Source organism: Pelophylax lessonae (genome assembly GCF_965119305.1).
Source record: "Pelophylax lessonae genome assembly, chromosome: 2".
Lineage (NCBI taxonomy): Eukaryota > Metazoa > Chordata > Amphibia > Anura > Ranidae > Pelophylax > Pelophylax lessonae.
The window spans coordinates 251,012,418-251,039,174 of NC_138769.1; the positions used below are offsets into that span (position 1 = coordinate 251,012,418).

A 26,757-nucleotide genomic window follows, 5' to 3' on the forward strand; every position below is an offset into this window, starting at 1 on the left:
GTAATGGTGGCGATCTGCGATTTTTTTTGCGGGACTGCGACATTGCGGCAGACAGATCGGACCCTTGACTGACATTTTTGACACTTTTGGGGGTACCAGTGACATTACTACAGTAATCAGTGCTATACATATGCACTGTTACTGTAAAAATGACACTGGCAGGGAAGGGGTTCATTTTTATTGGAGAGGGTGGGGTTAATGTATGCCTGGTGCTTACTAACGTGTGTGGGGGGAGGTGACTGAGTGACACAGGGACAGATCGCAGGTTCAGCTAAGCTGAACCCTGCAATCTGACCCTGCCTGTCACTTAGGAGATCCGCCCACTTTGTTTACACAAGCAGGCGGATTTCCACACTAGATCCCGGACGATCGGGGAAGAGAAGCGGTGATCACCGCCAATCCTCCCCTGGCCCGACTCCCGCTGTAGCTGAATACAGCGGGAGCGAGCCTCCGGCGGCGCACGTGTGCCGTCGAGAGAGGGGAATGTCTGGTGACGTAGGTCTACATCGCCAGACGATAACGAGCCACTGTGCCGCAGTAGCAGCACAGTGAGCAGTGGGCAAGTGGTTAATTTAATGGGCTTAATGTCTAGTGATAAATAAAATGAATTGCTTGCCCAAACCATCTGATTTGCCTAATATTATTCCTTGAGATGTTCTCATACTCATCCATTTTTTTTCAAGTAAAGAGAAACTACCAGATGCTTTCCACAAACCTGCCGATCTTTCAAAAAAATATTTGCCTATTCTAATGTCTTTAACCTCCCTGGCGGTAAGATTATGTCAGGAATTACATACCAAAAGCGGTACAATGCTTTTCATGGAAATTTGGCGTTATGTATTATAGGCCTACAATTCTTAGTAATTACTGACTTAAACCTGACCAAAACAAGACTCTAGTAGACATCCCAGATGTGATAAATTTGAAACACAAACACGTGAATTATAATCGAATCAATAATATTATTTTATTATTTAATATATAATATATATAATAAAATTATATTATTGATTAGATTATAATTCATGCATTATATATTATATATAGATATATGTGTGTGTGTGTGTATATATATATAATATATGACGCATGAATTATAATTGAATCAATAATATAATTTTATATATATATATATGTGTGTGTGTGCATATATATATATATATATATATATATATATATATATATATATATATATATATATATATATATGCATATATATATATATATATATATATATATATATATATATATATATATATATATATATATGCGCATATAAATATATATGTGCATATATATATATATATATGCATATATGCATATATATATATATGCATATATATATATATATATATATATATATTTATATATATAATATAAAATGTGTTTTGTGTTTTGTGCAACGTTTTTTTTTTTTTGAATTTCCCTCCCTAGCTAGGAAGTGATCAGACCGACGGAGGGACGGAGGGACGGAGAAGCGGCGGGTCTCTCGGCTGGCGATCTCAGCAATGAGAGATCATCGCTGGATCACCAGGATAAGGTAAGAGAACACCGCTGCGCTCTCTGCAATCCACCCCGAGCGTGACTCGGGGTTACTGTTCCTGATATGAAAAATCAACCCCGAGTCACGCTCGGGATTACCGCCAAGGAGGTTAATCTTTCACAGTACACACGGCAGATGCAAGAGAATCTGCTTCTTTCTCACCAAAGCTCTACGCAATTACAAAATTCTTTATTACTGGGGCTACCCTTTAGTAGCCTATTATATCTAGTAATGGGTCCACCTTAGATGTCAATACTATAAAAGGCCTTAAGCCAGCCTTGGATGGATTGAAATTCAACGGGCTCAGCAGGGACTGGCTGAATTTTGATCCATCTATCGTATTGGCAAACTGGTTGTACAAAAGTCAATCTCTTGATTAACTTCTGTACAACCAGCCTTTTTGAAAACTTTTGCTTGACCAGTCCTGTTGGCTATAGCTGGAGGTGCTAATGAGTGTATTCAGATGGCGGGGAAGTCTCCCTACTGTTAGAACACAGAGCATTCCTCCATTCAACTCAAATGTGTGGATGGGGAAATGTATTAATTTTCTGTCGTTCAATCCACTGGTATCATGTATGGCCTGCTTTAAGCTTCTGTGTGAATTGGAGACAATTCCAGAGCAGTGCTTTTCTCAACCTTCATCTCCATCCCAGCCTGTCATATTGCGTGAGTGGCAATTGGTCACTCATAAATGCAAGGGAGTAAAATCATCCTAATAGGAGATTGCTATTGTCAACTTCTGAGCTATACATTGTTTCTATCCAGTACGTTGATTGCCTATACTTATAGACTACTGTGAGTTCTCAGTCATACTTTATCCCTCATCTGTATTATAGAGTTCAAAATTGTCTCCCTAATATAAATGGACTTAACCATCCCTCCAAAAGATTCACTACGTGGAAAGAAGCCCATAAATTAATATGTGACATCATGTGTGTTCAAGAAACCTACTTTCAGAAAAAAAGCAACCCTAAGTGCCTTCATAAAAACCTCCTATATATATTTTTTAGTATTTTCTTCTACAAAACATAAAGGTGTGTTTATTTCTATAAGGAACACTGGGGAAGATTTACTAAAACTGGTGCATTCAAAATCTGGTGCAGCTGTGCAAGGTAGCCAATCAGCTTCTAACTTCAGCTTGTTCAACTAAGCTTTGCCATTAAAACCTGAAAGCCAATTGGTTTCTATGCAGAGCTGCACCAGATTTTGCACCATGCAGTTTTAGTAAATATCCCCTGCTGTTTCTTTCATGCTATGGACATCCACTTGGAACCCGATGGGCAGATATTTGTGAAATCAATAATATGCTTTATACCCTTGTGAACCTTTAGGCTCGGTTCACCCTATTGCGATGTGGGAACCAGCACGATTCCAGTGTGAGTTACCACGTCACATGTCTCTGGCAGGCAGTTCACACTGCCCTATGCTAACTGCTGTGGGTGCCAATACAAAGTTAATGACACCTCCAGATCGGTTCGCAGTGCAAACTGCCAAATGGTGCAGAAAATGGATCACATGGGTGTGAACACCCATGCGATCCGATTCCAGTGCGAACCAAAAAAGGGGTCCTGCACCATTTTGGTGCAAATGTGATTCAAATTCAGCTATAAAATCTGTGCAGTGCAGTGCAAATCACATGTGATGTCTAGAATTGCACCAGTGTGCACCCAGCCTTATGCTCCTATTTCACAGAAACAATGCTTTCTTGATAGACTCTTTAGCAAGTTAAAACAACTCAGACAAAGTTTACTTATCGTCTGTGGGGATTTAAACCTTATGATGGACTATAGGCTGGAATCCATGAGGTCCAATAAATGACTACCACCCTCACTTTTTCATATGGAAGATGTCTTTGACATGTGGAGATGTCAACACGTGAGTGAAAAATACGTTTTTTCCTGTAGACACAACTCTTATTCACCAATTGATTTGTTTGTGGTAGATAAATGGCTTTTAGAAATAGTTTCTTCTTCCACTATGTACGATATAATGTTGTCTGATTATTTTGCAATTTCTTTATCTGTAGTGGAAGATAGTAACTATATCCCTGTGTACTTATGGCGTACCAATCCTCAGGTGATACATAAATAAATAAGCTGATTGAGGAATCACTGCATATTGGTAAATTTGAAGTTTCTTGGTGTGGGCGGCTTGCATTCTTTAAAATTGTGCTTTTCCCCTAAATCCTTTATGTATTATGGATGTTGCCGAATCCAATCTGACCTGTCCACCTACAGTCTTTATCCCTCCAGTTGAAAAAGTTCATATGGCGAAATGGCAAAGCTTGGAGCTCCCAGTTCTAACGAATTAAAGATAGAACTGCTGTTGAGATGGAATTTGTAGATATAAATACTATACAGCAGTACGTCTCGATCAGCTCAAACATTGGATTGCACCATCCTCTACTGTTTTATAGAGTTAGATTAAGCAGGACTATATTCCTATGAAAAATCTATGTACCTTTTTACTAGCTGATGTGTGGCAACTCTCCCTTTTAAAACTTCTTTCCCTACCTGTGCACACATCAGTCCTGGCATGGAGAATTCTTAGCTCCTTATCTGAAGATTCCTGCCATAGATTATTCGTTCCCATTCCTCCTATGACGTTAGAAACATGTATAAACCATTTATTGATTACCAATTGAAAAAATATTATAAAAAGTGGCAAATGGGAAAGTGATATTGGTGCCTCTTACACTACTATCCAGTGAAGAAGAACTTTTAAATCAGTATATAAAACTTCCAGTTGTATTAACCACTGGCAACTGACACAAAAATTGCTGAGTATCTGACCCCATTTAGACTAGCTAAATTCTTGCCCTCTCATGCCTCACTTTCCTGCAGAGGCTGTGGCTCCATTGGAAACATTACATTAATGGTTCTGTAAAAACTTTAGTGTCTTCTGGTGGAAAATATTTCAAATTCTTTCAGAGATTACTGGAATTCACCGAACCCCAGCTTTGGCCATTTTAAATCTGGAAATTGACACCTTCCCAGTGCATTCCTCTAAAGTGAAACATGGGGGAGATTTACTAAAACGGACGCACACAGAATCTGGTGCAACTGTGCAAAGTAACCAATCAGCTTCTAGGTTTTTTTTGCCAAAGCTTAATTTAATAAGTTAGAAGCTGATTGGTTACTATGCACAACTGCACCAGATTCTGTGTGCACCAGTTTTAGTAAATCTCCCCCTTCTCCTAGCAGCACAGCTAACTATAACAAGACACTATCAAATTTACTTAGAACCTAACCCGTCAGAGGCTGTTGAGATCATTAAAGCACATTATTTGTATGAGTGAAGGTTGGGTATGAAAAGTGACTTGTTGATCTTTGATAACCAATGGTGTCTATGGAGCATTTGGCTTGGACGACATTATGTACCTTGAATGATCCCCTTAAAATATGTACTGGTAAACAATGCATTTTCTTTTTGTACTGCTTTCTCTAAATCTTATTTTAAAAACTTGTATTGCCCTTCATGACATTGTTATATCTTTACTTTTCCTGCATCTATGCTTTCTCTTTATTTCTTAAATGCAATAAAGACCTATTGAAAAACAAAATACTTGAAAATTAAATTACACTGCATTGGTTGTTATAAATAACTGCCTGTTACTCTTAACATTGCCTAATTGTATTGTGACCTGTATGTGAATGACCTTCAATTTTTATCTCAAATAAATTGGTAACAGTCATTTTATGGGACAAAGTAAATCTGCTGCCACATAAAAAGTCATATTTATTAATGAATTCATATTACAGAAGCAGAACAAAGAAATTACATTTATATTTACAAGGACTTAGATAACGATGTTTAATAAAAGTAACAGATTTCATAGCCAGAAACTAAACAGGCTTTTAAAAGCAGCTAGTGAGTCCATTTGCTGATGAACTGCCAGGCTTCCCTTTGTCCTATGAACTTCATTCTTTAATGCTTTCACAAGTATTGTAAGTAGAAATACTGTCGTAAAGATGCTTAGCTCATGGCACCAGCTGAAGCTAAGCCCTCTATACTACATATAATACCACAATGTTGCCTGATAGACTGAAAGAGCTATTTATTTAAAGGTGCAAAACAATTCAAATGCATGTTTCATATTTTGTTATGAAAAAAAATGTATTGGTAGAGCAAAATACTGTACAATGCTCATACAGTACAATTTTAGAAGCACAGTGTTGTTATCACCTGAAACACAATTGTGATGAAAAACTGTTCGGCAGAGGCCTAGAAATTGGAATGTTTCATGTTATATGACCCTCATCAGTGCAAGTCTTAGCCTTTGGAGATAGATGGTACGATACATTTAAAATGAAGCAGACGGGTAAAAAGTAGAATCAACATGCTTCTATAGAGCCAGTGTCCCTGCCAGATTCTAAGGGCAACACTGCATTTGTGTACAGCATATATGTGCAACAGCTCTGTACAGACCACTGTAATGGGAACTAAAAAAAGGCTTTTGATGGTCACTGTAGATCAATATGCATTTACAAAACACTACTGTTTAACAAAAAAAAAAAAAAAAAAAGTTCCTACACCTTCATACACATTATGTACATAGCAGTTTTGCCAGTAAGATGTACAGTATAGTTGTAAATGTTTTACAGTTTATTGTACACGTAGGTAAGTCCCCCCTGTGATGTCCATGATTGGAGATGATCCTTAAGTCATGGAACTTTATAGATCTGACGTTGTCTCCTCAGTAAGCTATCAATCCTTTATTGATAAAAAATCACTTCCGTATCCTTCAGAAAAATGCCCATATTCAGTCAATGCTCCCAAAGAGAAAGTTAAAGCAATCTTCTCTGCCTTTATTCTGAAGCAAGATCAGTATGTGGCTTTGATACACAGGAAACTGCGTAGCCCTTCTATTGACAGAGAAAAGAAATCATGCATTATTACATATCACATAACAACAGCACATTTCAATTATTTGGAAAATCATTTAATCACTTAAGGACCAGGCTTATTTCTGACACTTGTTGTTTACAAGTTAAAATCTGTATTTTTTGCTAGAAAATTATTTAGAACCCCCAAACATTATATATATATATATATATTTATATATATATATATATATATATATATATATATATATATATATATATATATATATATATATATAATTTTTTAAGCAGAGACCCTAGAGAATAAGATTGGGATCGTTGCAATACTTTATGCCACACTGTATTTGTACAAAAAAAAAATACACTTTTTTGAATTAAAAAATAATAAAACATTAAACTTAGCCCAATGTTTTTCTATAATGTGAAAGATAATGTTATGCCGAGTAAATTGATACCTAACATGACATGCTTCAAAATTGCGCACGCTTGTGGAATGGCAAAAAACTTTGGTACTTAAAAATCTCCATAGGCAATGCTTTCAAAATTTCTACAGGTTACCCGTTTTGAGTTACAGAGATTATTACTCTCTCTCTAATGATCGCGGCAATACCTCACATGTGTGGTTTGAATACCGTCTACATATGTGGGCACTACTTACGTATGCGTTCGCTTCTTCTCGCAAGCTCGAAGGGACCGGGCACTTTAATTTTTTTTTCTTATTGATTTTGCCTTTTATTTTTTACTGTCCCTTTAAAAAAGAAATCGATCACTTTTATTCCTATTATAAGGAATGTAAACATCCCTTGTAATAGAAATAAGCAGGAAGGTCCTCTTTAATGTGAGACCTAGGTTCAAAAAGACCTCAGATCTCACATCTACACTTAAAAGCAAAAAAATTATATTTTTTAAGTAAAAAAAAAAAATAGGCACTTTCAGGCTGTTGGGCGGAAGCAATGTTTGACGTTGCCTCAGTCCTCCAAGGCCATAGAGTCGAGTGGGGGCCATCAACACCAATGTGTCCTTTGTAAACTGGCAAACGGTTCCTTAAGAATGCTTAGCTGTTCTTTGAGTGTCCTCCATTTATGAAAAGGTCATGGTATGTTTTGGCCAAAAGCATCCTGCACCTTGGCAGGAGCTAGGAGGGGTTCTCTCTATATTTACTGGCAAAGGGCACAGTGCTATATGAAAGGACATTGCACAGTCCTAATAAGGAATTACTAGAAGTCACCATTGAGGAACTGGGAATATTTTAATTTGCTACACTAGCCTACCACTTTACCTGTAGTGTTGTTAAACTATTTTTCTTATCTTTTTTTAAAGTAATCTTTCTCCCAATTGCTGACTTTCCATCTTTTTAAATAAGCAGCCTTTTAATCAGGTGCAAGTTGTTGCTTGAACTCTGGGAAAGTGGAGCTGCCCCTGCACAGCAAGGATTACATGTTTAATTATGTCTAGGGTACTAGGAAAAGCAACTTTACTACCCAATCCCCTGCTTCTGCAGGCGTCCCTGAGGCTGCTAGATCAGCCCCTGCTGCCTCCTCTCTCCTGTGCTTCAGTGGTTGGATGCTTCCTAAAAGGTAGGTCCATGCATTGGACATGTAGATTCTGAGGAACAGTCTTCCACCGAAGCATAGGGGAGTGATGGGTGCCAGGGGAATGGGTGTCAGGTATTTAAAAGTGCTTTCCCACCCCCTAGACCTAAACCCTTGTAGTTCCTGGGACAGCCCTACTGCAAAGGATTTTTACTTTCCCCCAGAAATAGACTTTAACGACCATCTCCATGATACACTGGACAGAGGTTTTTTTTTTTTTTTTTTATTGTTTTACACAGAAATGATTACACAAAGTAAAAAGGAAGAGACTGATTGTCAACTGAAGCATTGGAAGGGTTTGAAGCCCAGACACATTATTTGGAGATTATAGAGATCTGCAACTTAACCACTTTACCACCGGAGGATTTTGCTGTCTTACGTCCAGGCCACTTTTTGCGATTCGGCACTGTGTGACTTTAACTGACAATTGCGCGGTCATGCGACGCTGTACCCAAACGACATTTTTGACACTTTTGGGGGTACCAGTGACATTACTACAGTAATCAGTGCTATAAATATGCACTGTCACTGTAAAAATGACACTGGCAGGGAAGGGGTTAATTTTATTGGAGAGGGAGGGGTTAATGTATGCCTGGTGCTTACTGACATGTGTGGGGGGAGGTGACTGAGTGACACAGGGACAGATCGCATGTTCAGCTATGCTGAACCCTGCAATCTGTCCCTGCCTCTCACTTAGTAGATCCGCCCGCTTTGTTTACACAAGCGGACGGATCTCCACACTCGATTCCCCGACAATCGGGGAAGAGCAGCGGAGATCACCGCTGCTCCTCCCCTGGCCCGACTCCCGCTGTGACTGAACACAGCGAGAGCGAGCCTCCGGCGGCGCGCGTGCGCGCCGCTCACAAGGGGAGGAGTCCAGCGACGTAGGTCTACGTTGCTGGACGATAACGAGCCACATTGCTGCAGTAGCAGCAATGTGAGCAGACGTAGAGTGGTTAATCAGATATTACTTAACACACATTTTATTGAGCCAGAAATGTTCTTAACCATAAATATATTCAACTTACATGAAACATAATCAGTCAGTCAGAATAGAGTAGTGCCGTCACATGACTGAGCAGACCCCTGTCTGTCCACTGCCACAGTGTGTGTAATTTGTAGTTTTTGCTGAAGTTGTGATACCGTTCATGAATGGCCTGAAATGAAAAACAACAAAATTAACATTTTAGAGTATTAAATATCTTTATTTATCTTTGTTTCTTTTAGGGACAGGTAAACCCACTGTAAAAATTGCATAAACAGAACTAGTCCTAACAGTTCTACTATATATATATATATATATATATATATATATATATATATATATATATATATACAGTATATATATATTTTCTTTTCATTTTTTCTTTTCCTTAATTCATTTGTTACATTGAGGAAAAAATCCCCACTACCTATCCTACTTTCCTCTCCCTAAACACTTACTTGACTCAACTCACTGCTCCAGGACTGTGCCATCTGCAGCACTGCTCCTCTAATTCCAGGTCTCACAGGAGACACTGAGAGCAGCAGGAACCACAGGCTCCTGCAGCTGTCAGATAAACTACTGTGAGTCGGGAGCGGGGGCATGGCTTACCGGTGCTGTGTATGTCTATGGACATGCGCAGCCCATCTTGGGAGCATGTGCTTGCTAAAAAGTGTATATAGTTAGCGTGCAATAATATTTTACACCAACAAACTTGCCCCTACATCTCCCATCAATTCCTGCCAGCACTTCAAATGGCACTCACAAAATCCCTTCCAGTTTTTCCCATGCTGCTTGCAGAATCCCTCCCAATAATTCCGATGGCACTCACAGAATCTCTGCCAGAAATTCCAATGATGCCCAAAGAATTCTTACTAAGGCGTCCAGTGCTCACTGAAATGACATGGGCATGTCCTCTGACTCATAGGGGTATTAAAACATCAGCCCTGGTGTTTTATCTTCTCATGAGCTACCCCTTGTTTCAAATATTATAATAAATACCCTTCAGATTTCCTGACCATTGCTGACCTGGATTGACTTGACTACTCTCTTGTCTGCTACCTGCCTCAACCCCTGCCTAGACCTGGCTATTATCTTGTGGATCCCCTAGAGTACAGTCTCCACACTGTAGGCTTTTTTGTCCCTGCTCACCCTTTGAATCATTTGGGCGATTCTCATGGTCACAACCTGTTACCAGCACACAGTAAAACTCATCTCCACTTTTAACAGCGCTGGTGAAAACTGGCTGCTGCTTAGACTCCTTGCTTCGAGTGAGCCCATGTCATGATCACAAAGCGGCTTCTCGTGTTTTTCCGTAAAACATATTTCTGTTAAACCATACTGCAAAGTGCAGTAAATAAACAGAATATATGTTCATTGTTACATAGTTGGTAAGGTTGAATAAAGACACCAGTCCATCCAGTTCAGCCTGTTCACTTATCTAACTTCAGTAAAATTAAATGTACTAGTTTACATTCTGTGCAACACTTATAAATAAGCACAAATATCTGCAAAGGACAATAAGAGCCTAATTTGACTTGTTATTGACTAATTTGATTTTCAATGTATTTATGTTTCTTTATCTTTATCACATAAATCTACCAATATATTATTTATGTTTGATTTTGTTTTAGTAAATTCAGTATGTATGTATATATATATATATGGCATTCTTAGGTCAATCAGGATGGAATGACTGTTTTATATTAAAAATCCCTGAAACTGTACACAAATGAAGAACTTTGTCGCTGCCTTTTACAACAAAAGGCTTTTGTGTAGAAAGCATTTTCACAAGAATAGATTTCTATATTCCACTGTTAGTTTAAAAGCACGATGATGTTGCTGCACATTATCAAAGACAGTCACCTTCACTTCTGCCTCTTACAATGAAAAGGCTCATAGGTTGGTATTCTTAGCTATTTACATACTGTTTTTCTGTGCTTTTATTCAGAGATTCATCACTAAGTGCTTTGTTTTCTACTATCACTTAAACTCGTGTGATCTTGGTTTATTCTATATGGATAGAAAATGTTCCCTCCCAAACCTACAGGCCTATATGGCAATATATAAATTACTTGCTTTAGAAAATATATTTTCTAAAAATCACAAATGTACCTGTTTTAAAGTTGCATTTTAATAATACATGAATTACAACAAATTATGCTGCTTATTATTGCTGGATTAAAAAACAATTAATGTTGGGCTTATTTGTCCACATTTTAAAATATTTTACATGATGCAACATAGCAGTGGGCATCAGGAAATAGGGTTAATTCACTAAAGAAATAAAACACGTTCACTTTGTTAAGAGTGTATTCACTTTGCTTAGTGAATGGATCATTCATGTGAACATAACTTCACCTCAGTCATGCGCAGGAAAAAGTTTTTTTTTTTTTTTTTTTTTATTTAATTTCCCTTGAACAAAACTGGGTATTCAATATGAACATTTACTAAGTGAATATCTTTTATCGGTACTAAATAGCCCTAGCTCTTTAAAAAGCAAAAAACTTTTATTCATGGGATTGGCAGTTATGTACTATATTGGTATCCATGTCTAAGGCAGCAGAATTAGAGGGGACAGCACCAACCCCAAACTTTACAAATTGTGATAACTTTTCCCCAATTTTCCAAGGGATGCAGGAAATGTCGTGCAGAGCCATAATGCTTTGTGTACTCATTCTACAACACAGACACTCCCCCCTCTACCCCATCTACAGAATGTGGACCATGAGCACCTCACATGGACTGACAGTCACATTCCATATTAAAATAATTGCCACCTACACATATAGCACAGCCATACAGAAATGTAGGTTTTCTAAATTAAACAATGTGGCATTCATAAAATAATGTTATTCACAAATGCAGTGGTATAAATGTAAAGAAACAGAGTCTATGCACACAGGAAACAGTTGAACTGAACAGTGCTAGAGTTCAGTTGCCCCCCCCCCCCCCCCCCCCACGGATACACATTCACATTGGGCTATTGGGCTATAAACAAATGCTCCTGGGCACAGTTAAAGTGATAGTAAACGACCACCTTGTAAAACAACCCATTCCAAATGAATGGCAAAACATTTTGTATAGATATATAAAAAAAGTTATAAATACCTTTTTCCCCTTTTTTTATAAATAATCACATTCCCTCTGTTCTCAGCTGCATAAGAGCTGGGGGAGGAGAAGCAGCAGCACACTCATCTTTCCAGTGAATGGCTGCGCAGCAGGGGCATGTCAGGACAAGTCTGATCATTGGAGGAGAGCAGGCTGAGTTCCCAGCACAGCTAGAGAACTGACCACAGTGTGCTCTCCTGCTAAGTGTGGTCAGTTTCTAATAGGAAAGCAGAGGGACTGTTAGGAACACCAGGGATTTCACATAAATGAACAATACAAAGAGAACAGGATACTTTCTCACACAAGTACATGGTACAGCAGCCACATATCAGGAATATGAAGTGTTGGAATAACAAACTCTTTAAATCATCACCTCTGCCAACCAAACCACAGTGATCCCTGCTTCTGTGCTCAGTCATCTATAGAGAGTTCTGTGCTAAGGCACAGTGTACACTCACACTAATGTGAATCTCTTCCAAGTGGTCCTGGGCACAGTAGGCTTACCCTTTAATTCTAGTGTTGATTTTGAAGGAGCAGGATCCATCTAATGTCTGAACTCTCAAATCCACTGTATTTGACAGAATCCATACCAACTGTTTTCTTATCAGAAGTTTATCCACGTATGCCACAAAGGGGATGTCATCAGCCCTCACTACTTGCAATACTGAGGCCATCACCTCGGAGAACACCCAAGATGTTTAGGGTCCTGAATTAGAAGGCAGGCAGGGTCCCAATCTGGTAGTGTAGGAGTCCTACGGCAACCCGTAGGAAATGTTGATGTGCTGGATAAAACTGTCCACACATGTCCTTTATGTCATTAGAAACCAGAAAATCTTCCTGATGCAGGGAATGGAAAAAAATACCAAATAGATCCTCTCCAAAAGTTCTGCATTAGAATCAAGACATTCAGGGGTTGATTTACAGGCAAATAGACTGCGCACTTTGCAAAGTGCAGTTGCTCCACAGCTTAGTAAATGAGGTAAAGCTTCACTTTGCAAAGAGTACTCAATCACGTTCGAGGAAAGTTAAAAAAGTGCACAGTCCATTTGTCTTTGGTAAATCAACCCTCAGAATTTAGAGCTTCAAGATGTGGAAAATACTCCCACTGGATATAGGAGCAGTAAACAGGTTAAAAAAAAAAACTAGAAACTGTGTTGCCACAGGAACTGGGGCAATGACACCTAGGTACAGAAAACCCAGGATAGCTCAGTGGAGATCTGCTAATCTGTGTTGTCACAAAAAAGGTTGAAGACAAAAAGCCAAAGAAGTGTAAGGGCATAAAACTTCAGTTTATACTCCTAAGTTGCCACCTCAACCCCCCCCCCCAAAAAAAAATAAATAAAAAAAAAGTTGGTACAAATACTGTAGCTGCTGACTTTTAATATAAGGACACTTACCTGTCCAGGGATTCAGCGATGTCCTCTGCCGAGCCGATTCTTTAATTGGCTTTGGGTCCAGGCACCGGTAGATTAAGTAGGGTAAACTAACAGGGAAGCCATCCAGTTTCACAGTCAATTTCCTACTGTGCATGCATGAGCCAAGCTGCACTTTCTGAATGGTCTTACAGTCTTCTGGGACCTGTAATATGTCCCAGAAAACCGTGGGGGGGGGGGGGGTGAGGAGGGGGACAAACGTCTGCATGGATCGCTGAAGAGATCTAACCAGAAGTGGGAGCGGTTAACTGTCAAAATCAGGTACCCACTCTCCCCTACCCCTCAAAAAGTGCCAAATGTGTCAGTGAAGGGGGGAGGATGAAAACAAGCAGAACTCCTCCTTCTGGGTAAAGTTCTGCTTTACACACCTGAGATGCTGATAAGCAGTGCAAGTGTTCATAAACATAAACAATGTCAACACACTTTGGAAAGTAGGGGCACACCATTGTGGAATTAATAGACTTTGATTACCAGAAACTTGTAGGTGGAGTAGAGCCAAGGTTGGGGAATCTCAATGTGGAAGGCACAGAAGTGAAGGAATGGAAAGTTTGTTTCTGAACAGTTAAAGAAGGTGTAGACATTAAGGTCTAATCCCCTGGCTCTTGCTGAGGAAGATGAATGCTATCAGTAACATTCTTAAAATGGTTTCAAGAGTAGATCCAAAGAGATGTTGTTCCTTAAGAACTTTTTACTTGTGGCTTCTGTAGCCCAAGACTTTACCCAAGATGCCTTTAGCATGTGGATGAACATTAGACCCATGAGGGAGATAAGTCACTAAGTCTGCAGCAAGCCCTATACTACTGAAATATAAGTAACAGCATTTTGCTTTTGTCTTCCAGCAAAGGAAGAGAGTCAGTATCTAAAATATTAATATTTGTGTATATTTTCTTAGTCCAAGTAAGGTAGCCATAGTCTGTAGACTAATGCAGATCTTAGTCTTGGCTCAGTGGAGTATTAGATCTTAGGACCAGCCTCTTGTGGGCGTCCAGAGCAACCAACCCAACACAATTTCACTAGCCTGTGAGTGTCAGTTCTTTGCACCTGTTTGGACTAATGAAGTGGTATTGAGGAGTTTGAGTCAGGGGTCCACTTGCAGAGGCATACAAAACAATGTAATATGGGTCAGACTTGCTTCGGATGAAAGACAATAGCCCATCAGATGAGAAGACCCAACGTGCCAAAAATGAAAAACCAAGTTCCAAAAAGTACTTACTGGTCCAACTGAGTGTAGGTTCAAGCCCCTGGTACTTTAAAACAACAGGGCCAGAAGGATTGGGATGACTATCACTGCAGGGGGCCAGGGGTTGCAAGCCAGTGGAGAGGTGATGTGAAATATTTTCCTAACAAAGTTCAGGAATCTCTTTCACTATTAAAATGAATGTTAAACACTGCAGTTAAAAGCAAAACAGTTGCTATAACACAGGTCGCTTTAGAATAGGTCTGAAGATAATTCTGAGATAATATTTAAAAATAATTCTGAAAACTATTGTATATGGGTTTCCTTGCTTGAAGTGAACCTGGGCCAGGCTATGAACAGTCAAGTGTATGTATTTTAACAAGCAGTAAGTACTGTGGAATAGTAATTCATCATCAAATAAAAGCTTATAGAATAACTAAAGTCATTCTCTTAGGCAGTACAGCCCCCCCCCCCCCCAACCACACACACACACACACACCTGCTCCACCTCCCAGTAGTGATTCAGTAGCCTTCTAATCTCTAATATAAATACAAAGCAGGTGTTCCAGGAGGTAGGAGCTGAGCCCCTGATAGAACAAGGTGAAGGATTTCAGTTTATAGGCTTTATAGGCTTAATAGTTTAAAATGCATGCATGTGGCAACTATTTCCTGTCACTGTCACTTTATTGGAAAAACAGAGGTTAAGGGTGTCCAATTATCTCCCTAACAAGTATAAATTAATTTGAGTTTTGTGACACTGATAAAATAAACATGGCCAAGGAACATAAACTTATGAGCATCTGGAAACTTGGGGGAAGAAAAGATGCCCTAAAATTTTAAGTTTGTTTTCTTTTGCATCTAACACAATTGGTTTAGTCTTGGTGGGAGCAGGTCATATAGAATTTTGACATAATGTTGCATAACTTACTGTTTCTTATGACTTTTCTTCATCGGAACATGTTCTGAGCAGGATATTGGCTTTCCTTTCTCATAGGTTTCACTTGAGCTTCCATTTGCCACATATAAATTAGTGGGAACCGAAAATGTATCAGTCTTAGCAGTTCCATTAGATAAGTCAAAGGGTTTGCACTGAGGAATTTCCATGCACAGGATATCATGATCTAAGTTAGATTTCTTCGTATTGTTCTTCTTGGCTGTGTTTTCTTGAACTGAAGTCTGAGCATTGATCTTTTTTGAAGGGATCTTTGGAGAGCTGGATTCCTTTATGGGAGTTTTCTGAGAGGTTGGACTTGCTTGAGGAGGAGGCTTTTGAGTGGTGTTAGTTATAACATTAACGTGTGAAGTTAACTTTTTGCAAGATGTATTTGTAGATGGCGTTTTTTGTAAGCTATGTCCTTTAGTTTTCTCAGAAGGTGGCAATGGCAGATCAAGAGATTGGGAAACATTTTTAGATTTCTGTTGCTGGCTGTCCTTTGAATGTGGATCAGATTGTGTTGGTTTACTCAGAGTAGTGGACTTTGTAGCCTGACTGGCCTGTGGCTTAACCTTTGTTGGGGAGTGTTTATCATTTATGGAACCAGCTTGATTTATTTCTGAAAGTGTATTGTGCACTGGACTGGTCTGTGTAGCACTATTTTGTTTTACATTCCTGAGGTATTTTTTGGGAGGGTCACTTTGCACCCCTTGATTTGACTTGGGAAGAACTTGGCCTTGAGATGGTTTATGGTGAGATGAATTATCATTAGCCCTCTTGCTTTGCTCGAAATTTGTCTGGTGAAAATCCACTGAACTGGTATCTTTTGAAAACTTATCACAAATACCATTTGTTGCCTTTATTATACCAGGATTGTTCCCATCATGACAAAGGTTACCTAGACTCTTTGTCTCTGTGCTACCAGTAGACAGTTTGTTGGCTGCATGGGCAAGTGAGCTATCTTTGTCACATAGGCCTCCATCCTGAGAAATGCTGAGGATTGGGGTTGATGGTCTTGTAGCATCATATACTTTGATAGTGGGTACTCCAATCTTCATTTCAGAGGAAGATCCACAGCTGTGCTGACTGTTATGCATATGCATTTTTTTCATGTGATAGACAACTGTTGCTGCATTAAATGCTTGCTGCAAAAAAAAGATAGCAGACTATTACTGATTTTACATTTAGATTTATTGCATCCTACTCAATAAATTTAGAATTTTCCCTTCTTTTTAGCATACCACTGCATGCTAAGGGGATGATATTTTGGTGCAAGATTATTTGGATTTTTTTAAATAGAAAGTGGGATTACTGGGCTTTACTTATTTGCAAGTGAGCAGATAAAGTATAGATTGTTGCTACAGCTTGACAGTGTAAATTATATATATTTTTTTAAATGAGGAGGCCTTTTTTTCTGTGTGTACAGTAAGCATGGGTATAGGACTCTGTATATAGAGGTTTTCTATTTATTTATTTTCTTTTGGTTGAACTAGATGGACTTGACTAATTATCCAACATTATACAAAAATGTGCAAACCACTTACTCTCCACTTGCTTTTAGCATAGTTCTTCTTAATCTGGATGCTTACTGAACGATAAATATCTCGATGAAGAGCAGTGTTGCCAGCAATCCTGTAGATAAAAAATACCAGTTGTTTACTCCTGTAGTAAATAATTAACAAAATATAAAAAAACAAACAACAAAAAACAAAAAAAACAATGGGCTAAAGCAGATCGCATGTGGCATTTAGGGGTCCAAACACATTTTCCTAAATATCACATGCCATCCTGAAACTGTCAATTCACTGTGCCGTTTTGCAGTATTTACCAAAAACGCTGAAAACCCTTGGTAAATACAGCATGAAAAGGCATTAAACTCAATTCACAGAAGGAAATAAATAATTAAATGCATGCAGTAATTAAGTAGGGATGATCGAACGGTTCGGGTCCACCATCGGTTCGGCCCGAACATTGGGTGTTCGAGGTTTGGCCGAATTTAGAACTTTTTGCCCAAAAAGTTTGGAATTCGGCAACCAGAACCGACCAAAATGCAATGCTTCAGGAAATGGGCTTTAAAAGCCTGTGATTGGACCAGAACCATTAGCAAAAGCCAATTGAGGGGGCAGAAGAATGCTAGGAATGTGATTGGAGTGAGTAGGGGGTCCCTAGACCAATCATTAGTGAATACGCCCCCCAGTATATAAGATCGCCCCCTCCAAATTCCTAGGATTCTTGTACGGGACATGGAAGAGAGTGGAATGCTGTTCTGTTCTAATGTGTTACAAAGTGTCATTTAGCTATTTTTAGTGTGAGGAAAGGGATATCTAGTGTAGTTAGAGTGCTCCTTTACACTTAAGTTAGCTTCAAAAATGTAGTTTCTGTAGGGAAAGTGTCAAGTGTAAAGGGACCGTAGTGTAGTGGAGGGTTAACTGACAGTGACTGCTATGGAAGGGTGACAAAACCCTTCCATAGCAGGGTGACCGCTATAGAGAAATGATCATTTCTTTGAGTTGCTTCGGGACAGGAATATGGCTTCTCACCAGCCAAGCATTTTTCATGCTGCAGGGGCTGCCACTGCCAGTGCTTTTTTGAGGACATGTTTGATATCAGACATGACATCTGAACATGTGTATAGGGGGTATATATACACATATATGTCTGTATATATACCCCTAGACATATATAGGTGTGATAGTAGCAGAAATATATGCTTGCGCTAATGAAATCATTTACAGTAATATATTTCTGCTACTATCACACCTATATAAGGCTAGGTGTCTATATACATATAATTATGTGTGTATATATACCACTATACACAAGTTCAGATGTTTTGCCTGCCTCAAAAGAACCCCAAAAAATACCCAAAAAAACGCTAGCGTCAAAAAAAAAAATGCCCAGGTGTGTTTTTGCTGGCATTTTTTGGGAGTTTTTGGAGGCAGGCAAAACATCAGAACTTGTGCACAGTACCACTATACACAAGTTCAGATGTTTTTCCTGACTGCAAAGAACCCAAAAAAATGCCTGCTTTGAAACCGGCAAGGTGTGAAAACCGAGAAGAGAAGCTAACCCCCTGAGCTGAAAGTTTTCTAATACAAACAATTTTTTTCTGGTTCTGGACATGCTACAGAGCTGAAACTTCACATGTACACTTTTTAGACCCCCCAGATACGAAATCCAAAGTAAAAATCAAAAAATCTCTTTTTTTTTTTTTTTAATTTTTCAATAATTGGCTTTTTTTTATCAAAAATTACAATTTTTAAGAACTTTTTTGTGTGATTTTGTGTCTGGGGGGTCTAAAAGGTGTACCTGTGAAGTTTCAGCTCTGTAGCATGTCCGACACCAGAAAAAAAAGATCATATAGGTGTAAAAGGAGGGTCCCACATCCCTGTTCTACTGAAAAATTATCTTTTTTTTTTCATGGTTCTGGACATGCTACAGAGCTGAAACGTCACATGTACACTTTTTAGACCCCCCAGATACTAAATCCAAAGTCAAAATAAAAAAATCTCTCTTTTTTTTTTTTTTCAATAATTGGCTTTTTTATCAAAAATGACAATTTTTAAGAACTTTTTTTTGTGTGATTAATAGTTAATGGGGCATGACCCAGAACCCTAGGGACTTTTTAGGGGCATTTATTGGGTTTTAGGGCTTAAAAATGGTGTTTTTTGATTACCGAAGTTCGGGTCCCATTGATTTCAATGGGGTTCTGAAATCCGGGCCGAACTTTCGGGAAATTCGGATGTTCTGGCCGAACCGAACTTTTCAAAAGTTCGATCATCCCTATAATTAAGTAGTGGCTCAGGCAATCAGTATTTAAGAAATGTGAAAATATATAATGGATGAGTTCTCTCAACAGAAATGCAGAGAAACCTAAATATGGAAATATGGAAATCATTGGGGTTACTGTAATTAAAGGACAACTAAAGAAAAAACTTTTATTTTAGTTTTGGATAGAGGGGAGGTGGCTTAGTACACCTGTCAGGTTTTTATTGTTGTCTGTGCCCCATTTGGGTGATTCGACCTCTCTATTTGTCTGGTTTACAATTACTATGATAAAAGTGAAAGTTAAATAAAATTCCAAATTTTGGGTTGTCCCCAGAAAAGTAATTAAGGGGACATCTTTCAGTGGGGACACAGGTATAACCCTCCTTTACTCCATCCAAAATGAAAACAAAAATGTTGCCTATAGTCCTACTTTAAGTCAAATAGACTGTGAAATTTGCAAGTTGCTCAAGAGCTTAGTACATGAGGTAAAGCTTCACTTTACAAAGATTACCCAATCACATGCAAGGAAAAAACATAATTTTTGCTTGCACATGATTGGATGATGGAAGTCAGTAGTGCAAAAAATAAAAATTGCACAGGTGATCAAATACCACCAAAAGAAAGCTCTATTTATGGGAAAAAGGGTCCGATCTGTCCGCCCCAATGTCGCAGTCCTGCAAAAAAAATCGCAGATCGCCGCCATTACTCGTTAAAAAACAAAACAAAAATGACAGAAATCTTTCCCTCAGTTAGTAAACGCAATAACTTTTGTTCAAACCAATCAAAATACACTTACTGTGATTTTTTTTACCAAAAATATGTAGCAGAAAACAAATTGGCCTAAAATGTTAAAAAATTTTGATTTTTAAATTTTTTTGGGGGGGAAAAATATTGTTATTTTTTTCAAAATTGTCGCTATTTTTTTGTTTACAGCGCAAAAAGTAAAAATCGCACAGGTGATCAAATACCACCAAAAGAAAGCTCTGTTTGTGGGAAAAAAAGTTTGTCAATTTCATTTTGGTACAGCGCTGCACGACCGCGCAATTGTCCGTTAAACTCAGTGCCGAATCGCAAAATAGGCTTGGTCATTGAGCAGCCAAATCCTCCTGGGCTAAAGTGGTTAAAAATGTGCTTTATAGTTTAAAATATGTAAGGGGCAGATGTTTATGGTTAGAATCCTCAGAGCACTGGCAAATTAATACTGCTGTTATCTCTTTGCCTTTTTTGAAGGCGAAATGTAACATAGCGGCTCTATTATAAGCTATTGTAGCTGTCAGAGAATGTTACTACAATGGTTTTCTCCATCTCCTTCCTAGGCAAACAACATTTTGAATCGAAAATCACAACACTCCCCACCACCCCAGATGGTGGGCTAGCCAGGAGGAAATTCAATAAATGCAGTATATCATTGAGAAAGAGCGATAAGACAAATAAATTATGGTACAATATCTTATAAATAAGATGTAAAATATTTGAAGGTTATTACAGCGATACTCTATGTTTAATAGTTCTAAGGTGTTAAAAAGTCAGTATTTGTTATAGAATGAAAATGATTAGTGTTTTATTATTTTCTTGTAAAGTCAATCATTTTAATTTATTTTTAAAAACTTCAAATATGCAAATATTGAAAACTAGTATGTGGTTATGTTCAAAGAAATATTTGAGTCTGCTCGGTCTAAGGCTATAACTTAACTATGGAAGTGAATTTATTTCTATGGAAGAGATTGCCGTAAAGTTTTTTTTATGTGCACTAAACCTCAGGATTTTAGAACAAAAGCTGTGCACAGGAATACATATTCTATATTATTTATACATATGATTAATTTTACACAATAATGAGATTTACATATACCATTTTAATGTGCGCTAAACCTCAGCATTTTAGAAGAAAAGCTGTGCACAACATGCCATTTTTTTTGTCAGCACATACTGTGACTCAAAACTTTTGCTTTTTTCTGGAACCGTTAACAAGATCATTTATTCATAGTCTTTAGTTCCTAATGCCAGACACCAGATAATTAGATGATCATATCATTAAGCATGACTGTTATATACTGACATGTCTCTAAATTGCAATACAATGTTTATCGACTAAATTGACATTTTATTTTCCTTTTTTAAATGCCACTTAAGATAGATGTGTGGAAATAATACATGAAGTGCCACTGTGCATTGCTAACAGCTGTTGCTAGAGTAATTTCACAGTAACATTATTATGTTTTTGCCACTAGAACCTCTAAGTGCAATCTTACCATGGATGCTTAAGGGCCTTCTCACAGTTATAGCGTTTTTTGGGATCCTTCTCTAAGAGGCAACCTATGAAATCTTTTGCTGGAAGAAAAGATAAAACACCAAGATTAGGAAAATTGATAGTTCATCTAAGATTGCTGATTTAGTGTACAAAAGGTAATGTTTTAATGGGCCTATGTACAAATTAGTACCTTTGGTGCTAAAAAACAGAGTTTTTTTCATTTAAAAAGGTGACAGTTTGCCCTCAAGCAGTTCTTTCGTTATTTTTTCATTTTTTTTTTGTATTTTTTATATCTACTAAAGTAATACTGCACTAAAGTGACAGAACACATATATGTATATATAGATAAAAGTGAAGTTGTTATCCATATCTACTTGCATGCACATAGTAACACATACCAGATATGGAAATGTCATCCCAAAATGGGGATTCGAATTCATAAGTGCCATCCTTGATTTTCTCAAACAGCTTAGATTCTGTTTCTTCATAGAAAGGGGGGTAGCCACATAATCTGGAGTAAAAAAAAAAAAACAAAGTAAAATTGATGGAACTTTAATTATCTTAATCATACCTCTATATTGACCTCCTTATAAATTGACTAGTCGCAAATGTAAAATCTCAGTGCACTGTGTTGCCTCATTCACTAAGATAAGTGGGAACTCACTTTGCGAAATTAACATGCGCTTCTTTAATAAAGAAACCTCATTATCATGAAAAATAAAAAAGAAAATCAATCTGAACAGATATACAGATATACAGTGGACTAGACAAACTTTGCTTTTCCAGCAGTTTTTTATTTGGTGCATGCAACAAACATAGTGTGCCTATGTTGAAGAAGATTTGAGATATGTGCCCTGGAAACATGAAAAACCTCAAATTGTGATCTCTGTCTTTTAACCGGTACCCATCCGGCCGCTGCCTTTTTACTGCGGCAATGTGGCTCTGCTGCGAGAATCGACGTAGACCTACGTCGGTCGCGCACAGGCTGCTAGTGGGAAGCCGACGCATGGGTCAGGTGGCTCTGATTGCTACCTGACACCCGTGATCGCTTCCCGCTGAGAGAGAAGAACGGTCAACTGTAAACACAGCTGACCGTTCTTCTCTCTGGAATGATCATAGAGCCCCTGTGATCCTTCTATATAGGATCACAGGTGTCTATGATCATTTCACAAGCCACGTCCCCCACATTTAGAATCACTCCCCTAGGCTCACATTTAACCCCTTGATCACCCACAATGTTAACCCCTTCCCTGCCAGTGTCATTATTACAGTAACAGTGCATATTTTTAGCACTGATTACTGTAGTAATGTCACTGGTCCCCCCAAAAGTGTCCCAAATGTTAGGGGTCTGATCTGTCTGCCACAAAAAATCGCAGATCGCCGCCATTACTAGTAAAAAAAAAAAACAATAAAAATGACATAAATCGTTCTCGTAATTAGTAGACGCGATAACTTTTGCGCAAAATACGCTTATTACCAAAAATATGTAGCAGAAAACAAATTGGCCTAAAATGTTAAAAAAATTTGATTTTTATTCAGAATTGTCGCTCTTTTTTTGTTTATAGCGCAAAAAATAAAAATTGCACAGGTGATCACATACCACCAAAAGAAAGCTCTATTTGTGGGAAAAAAGGACATCAATGTTATTGAGGTACAGCGTCGCACAACCGTGCAATTTTCCGTTAAAATAACACAGTGCTGAATCGCAAAATATGGCCTGCTCATTAAGGGGGAAAATCTTCCGGTCCCAAAGTGGTTAAAGGCATTTTGTACATGTTTATGCACCCAAATATATACTGCACCAAGCAAAGCTCATAAGGCCCATTATGCTTCTCATTATCACTGCTGTACTTACAAAATATATGTTATAACTCCAATAGACCAGCAATCCACTGCCTTACTATATGGTTTTTGTGCAAGAACTTCGGGAGCTGAAAAAAAATCAGGTGAAACGAGAATCAGAGAGCATAATTCAAATAATAACACTTTTTTTAGGTAAAAAGCAGTAATGCAGCCTATTATTAAGAACAGAATGCATAAAAAGATTTCTGTTGGGAGGGTTTAATTATACTTTATATTGAATAAATAAGGCACACAATTCAATGTATTGACAGTTAAATAATAAAAATCAAATGCTTAGATATGAGGAAATGTGTAAATTGGAGGACTCTGTAATTTATAATCATAGTGGTGATGCCAATGGAATGTATTATATTAAAGTGTTACTAAACCCGCAACAGTAAAATCAGTCTGTATATGAAGTAAAGCATGCTTGTTCTTACTGGGGAACCTAAGGGGTTAATTCTTTGCATTGTGTATAAAGGCTGTTTGATCATCTCTCGCTGATCCTCTTCTTCTTCCACTGTCTCCAAAAAATAACCTGATATTTACAAAGCCAGGGGACAGGCTGCACATGCTCAGTTTGGTGTGTATTGCTAGAGAGTTTTTTCTTGGGAGGGTGCATGTGATCAGCACAGGGCCAATCAGCACTGTCAATACATGTCCAGACAGAGGATCAGGGGAGAATGAAAACTCCTCCTACAAGCTTTATTAGGAACTGATACAAGTCACAAGGTTGCTATATACTGCTGATGAGAAAATATATTTATCCATTTGTATTTACTAAAATAATTGCATTTCTATGTTCTGTGTACTGTGAGAGACCAAATATAGTGAATGCAGGTTCTGGGTTTAGTAACACTTCAAGAGGAACCATGATTTAAAAAGGCTGCATGCTCATAGTTGTTTTCGCTTGCTGTATCCATCTGGCTTAATTGATGTGTCATCTCTTGAGGTTTAACATGAGTCAATAAAATAAAATAAATCCAAAGTACTTTAGTGAGATTGGCAAGTTTACAGCTATAGCAGTAAGAATGAATCTACTTACCAACATAGCCTGGAGTGCCACAGGCTGTGGACATGATCCCAGTTTCCTCCATTTTGGAAAGACCAAAATCTGTTATCATGATCTTGGAGTTTTCATCAGGAGTGAGGTAAAGGAGGTTTTCTGGCTGTAATGAAAATTTAAATACTGTAAAGGACATAATATAAAATCTAAATAATTGCCATACTACTATATAGCGGAATAACGTTAATATATATATATATTTTTTAACACTGGTTAGCTAATAAATGCTGCATTTTTTGTGTAATTTCTAAGGTTGAAATCACACTTCCACTAAAAGTGGATTTAATAGGAAGTTTAATGTTATTTATACTGCAAACTCCCTTAACCTTTTTGTACTAAATGTTATTCATTGTGTTCTATTCATTGTTTATATATGTGTCATTCCATTCATTGGATTAATGATCTGCTCTGTGTACTACTATTTTTTTACTCCCTTTGTAATGTTTTCTTTTTTTTTTTTTTTTTTCTGAAAATGCAAACTCTGTATTATTTTTCCTTAAAACCTTTAATAAAAATACAATTAAAAAAAAAAGTTATTTATTGATGTCATTCTTTTAATCCCCAAAAATGCTAGAGATTTATAACTGCATACACTAGGCTGTTACTGCTAAAACAATGTTTATTAACCCTCTTCATGCCTAAGGGTAAAACAAATCTAAATGCCTAAGCACAATTTTGCAACGTTGGCACATGTTAGTAAAACTGTACATAACATCTACAACTACTTTGTGCATCTAGGTGGATTATACCACATTTTTTCAGGACAAATTGGGCTTTCTTTTGGTGGTAAATGGTAAAAGGTATCTCCTGTTTGTTTGTTTTTTATTATAAAAAAAAAACTTGCCCAAAATAGTAAAAAAAAATAATCATTTTTGAAAATGTTGCTGTTTATTTCTTGCTACTACCAACTTTACACCCAAGAACAACTCAAATAAAATTCTCCTGCTCCTGGTAATACCACATATATGTATTTTTTTTTGCTTTTGCTTTGTTATCCTACTTAAAACACACTGATACTAGAAAAAAAAAACAACAAAAACCATCCTGTTAAAAAAAAATAAAATAAAATACTGACCCTCACAGAGAAAGAAAACACTGGGGCAGGCTTCACAGTGGCTGATCACTGTGATAGCCAATCAGAGGCTATCACAGCGATCAGGTGACCCGGAATCGGAAGTTCCGGGTCCTGAGGCTTTCCGTGAGAACCCGATCTTTGTGCTGGGAGCGCAGTGTTCCAGCATAAAGGGATATACGCAAATATGCGGCCCACGGAAAAAAGCCCAGTCCAGTGGGGCCTCATATTTGAGTACAGTCAGCGTGAAGGGGTTAAAGTATATCTGACCTCTATCATTACATTTTACTTAGTTGTTCCCTTTTGGTCTGTAAAATTTACCATTGAAATCATTTTGTTATATTTGTTTGGCAAATGCAAATAAAAAAAGCTGGGAATCCAGCAAAACATTTCGAGAGCTGATAACTTTCTGTGCTCTTTGCCTCTGCAGTCAGTTATGTATTAGTATTGTTCTCAGCTATCTCCATTTACTTCAAAACACCCTACTCCCATGCTATGGTATTACAGTATATAGTCATAATGCACGCCATTCCTAGGATGACAACACTGCTCCTAGACACAGTAGGGTTGTCACCTTGGGACAGGAAGTGGCACAATCACCTAGTAAAATTTATAAGACAGTTTGAAAAAAAAAAAAAAAAGATTTGGCCACCACATATCAGTAAAGGTTAACTACAACACTATCAATTTTTGTTCTTAGATGGAGGCATGTTTTAGTTTTACCTTTAAATCTCTGTGGACAATTCCGTTGTCATGAAGATATTTGACGGCAGACAGAACCTGGCGTATAACATTGCTGGCATCTTTCTCTGTGTATACTCCACGCTCCAATATACGATCAAAGAGCTCACCTCCAGATACCCTACAACATACAATTGTACAAGCAGTCAGATGTTATATTATGAATACACACTATCTTAGCAACTACAGTAACATAGCATTTTTATAAACTGAATAGCTGACATGAAAGAATTCTCTAAAGACAGGAGTGAAAGCATATTTCTTTTTAGGATTCAAATGCCAACGATTTCTCTGTGCACACAATGTTAACAATATCCTAATTGGTTTATAACAAGCTTTAAAATGTATACAACTGGCGTACATAGCTTTAATGGAGAGTGTGGATTTTGTCACTCTCTCAT

General features: G+C 37.8%; 1 protein-coding gene across 1 annotated transcript in view; it reads right to left on the reverse strand.

Moving 5' to 3' along the window:
• Window positions 1-5,268: 5,268 nt before the first annotated feature.
• The window catches only part of CAMK1G (calcium/calmodulin dependent protein kinase IG), a 100,400-nt gene continuing 78,911 nt past the window's right edge, over window positions 5,269-26,757 (reverse strand). Inside the window, exons 6-14 of the mRNA XM_082246860.1 lie at window positions 26,339-26,477; window positions 24,523-24,646; window positions 23,491-23,566; window positions 22,034-22,146; window positions 21,637-21,715; window positions 17,161-17,248; window positions 15,611-16,761; window positions 9,004-9,136; window positions 5,269-6,405 (exon numbers count right to left, since the gene is read on the reverse strand). Coding sequence (XP_082102986.1) covers window positions 9,046-9,136; window positions 15,611-16,761; window positions 17,161-17,248; window positions 21,637-21,715; window positions 22,034-22,146; window positions 23,491-23,566; window positions 24,523-24,646; window positions 26,339-26,477 — 1,861 coding nt within the window. The 3' untranslated portion in view covers window positions 5,269-6,405; window positions 9,004-9,045. The remainder of the gene's footprint in view (window positions 6,406-9,003; window positions 9,137-15,610; window positions 16,762-17,160; window positions 17,249-21,636; window positions 21,716-22,033; window positions 22,147-23,490; window positions 23,567-24,522; window positions 24,647-26,338; window positions 26,478-26,757) is intronic.